The sequence below is a fragment of the Suricata suricatta genome, chromosome 7 (assembly GCF_006229205.1).
Source record: "Suricata suricatta isolate VVHF042 chromosome 7, meerkat_22Aug2017_6uvM2_HiC, whole genome shotgun sequence".
Taxonomy (NCBI): domain Eukaryota; kingdom Metazoa; phylum Chordata; class Mammalia; order Carnivora; family Herpestidae; genus Suricata; species Suricata suricatta.
The window spans coordinates 29,243,411-29,245,131 of NC_043706.1; the positions used below are offsets into that span (position 1 = coordinate 29,243,411).

Consider the following 1,721-nt stretch of genomic DNA (forward strand, 5'->3'; position numbering starts at 1 on the left):
ATTCTCATTTTCAGTAGGGAAGTAAGATATCAGTACAGAGTCCAACAAGTGGATGGACACAGTCCAGCTCTGTCTCTGCAGGAACAGGAAAGCAGATCAGAAAGGGAACAGAACCAAGAATGGGGAGGAGTCATGGTGGGCAGGGTGGGCCAGTCTCCTGCGTCCTCACGATATGCTGATAGGAACACAGACACGTTCTGACACCATCTGCAGAAAGAAAAGTTAGGGGCTCCTGATGTCACCAGGTGGGAGTAGGGACAAGTCTTGCATCGCTCAGTCCCCCAGGGGCAGCTGGTGTCACACTGTGAAAAAATTAAACATGAACACATTTAGGTCAGTCACATAAGTGCCTCATCCTCAACAGCCCCTTGCATGTCAAAGTGTCCCTAGTGTCCCAACTCCCCACTTCAGGCCCTCTGGAGTCTTACCTTTAGGAGGCATTAGGGATGAATCAGAGCCCTGGGCACTGTCATCGCCTGGAGTAGGACAAACAGGACATGATCAGAGCCACAGGAGAAGAGATTAAAGGGGATGAGCTCCCCACAGGATCCTGTCTACACGACCCCAGGGTTGCGGGGATCACCCCTCCACACTTACCTGCAGCGTGAGAGTAGCTCGGTCCCTTTCCTCCTGTGGGAAGAAATACCATGTTAGAGACCTGGGGCCGCTGGGCCATGGGATCCTAGAGCAGCCTCCTAGTCCTGGTCCACGATGAAGATTCCAGAATTCTGACTTAATACCCAGGACAAGATCAGGAAACATGAAGAAAGAGGTGGGGGGTGTGTGTGTCAAAGGACCACCTGACATTCTGGAGGTCTGTCCTCAGCAGGGTCCTTCCTCTCTGTCCTATCACTGCTGGGAATCAGGTCCCTGTCACCAGAATTATCAAGTGAAAATCTATCCTTCATTTTCACAAGTGCTTTGCTCCAGAGTGAATGTCAGTAACAGCTCCAGAGTGGGCAGGTGCGTGTGTGTGGACGGTACTTCCCAGGAACAAGGCAGGATCATGTGCTACCCAGGAACCCCCCAGTGGGACAAGAGACCTCAGATCCCCTCACTCTGTTCCTACCTAAGCGCTTCATCCTCCAGATCACAGCTCCAACCACCACAGTGACCACAAGGAGAGCAACAGCCACACCAGCAATGATGCCCAAGATGGGGATGGAGGGCTGAGGAGGCGGCTCTGGAAAAAGAAGGAAGGTGAGGGGCCCACGCCTCTGGCTTCAGTCCTGACTTTGTGAAATTCTCCAGGAGGGCCCTGCTTTCCCTGACACGAGGCTCTGCCCCAAACCCTCCTTACCCCATCTCACGGTGACGGGCTCAGGCAGCCCCTTGTGCTGCACATGGCACGTGTATCTCTGCTCCTCTCCAGAAGGCACCACCACTGCCGCCCACTTCTGGAAGGTCCCATCTCCCGCAGGCCTGGTGTCCACAAGCTCCGTGTCCTGGGTGCGGTCCTCCCCATCACGCTGCCAGGTCAGGGTGATCTCCGCAGGGTAGAAGCCCAGGGCCCAGCACCTCAGGGTCACCTCACGGTCAGAGATGGGGTGGCGGGTCACGTGTGTGTTGGGAGATTCTGAGGAAGAAGAATCAGAAAATCCACAGCTCGGTTTACCTTTCGGGGCCACTGAACCTGCGTCCATGTGACCATCCTGAGGTGGACAGGACAACTGGTTTGGATGGAAGAAGCACAAAACCCAGAGACCAGTCTAGCCTTTGGG

General features: G+C 54.7%; 1 protein-coding gene across 1 annotated transcript in view; it reads right to left on the minus strand.

The window, feature by feature from the left end:
- Nucleotides 1–1,721, minus strand: part of LOC115295435 (class I histocompatibility antigen, Gogo-B*0103 alpha chain-like) — a 157,910-nt gene continuing 156,189 nt past the window's right edge. The window contains exons 4-8 of the mRNA XM_029943321.1: nucleotides 1,301–1,576; nucleotides 1,070–1,183; nucleotides 598–630; nucleotides 429–476; nucleotides 1–302 (exon numbers count right to left, since the gene is read on the minus strand). Coding sequence (XP_029799181.1) covers nucleotides 298–302; nucleotides 429–476; nucleotides 598–630; nucleotides 1,070–1,183; nucleotides 1,301–1,576 — 476 coding nt within the window. The 3' untranslated portion in view covers nucleotides 1–297. The remainder of the gene's footprint in view (nucleotides 303–428; nucleotides 477–597; nucleotides 631–1,069; nucleotides 1,184–1,300; nucleotides 1,577–1,721) is intronic.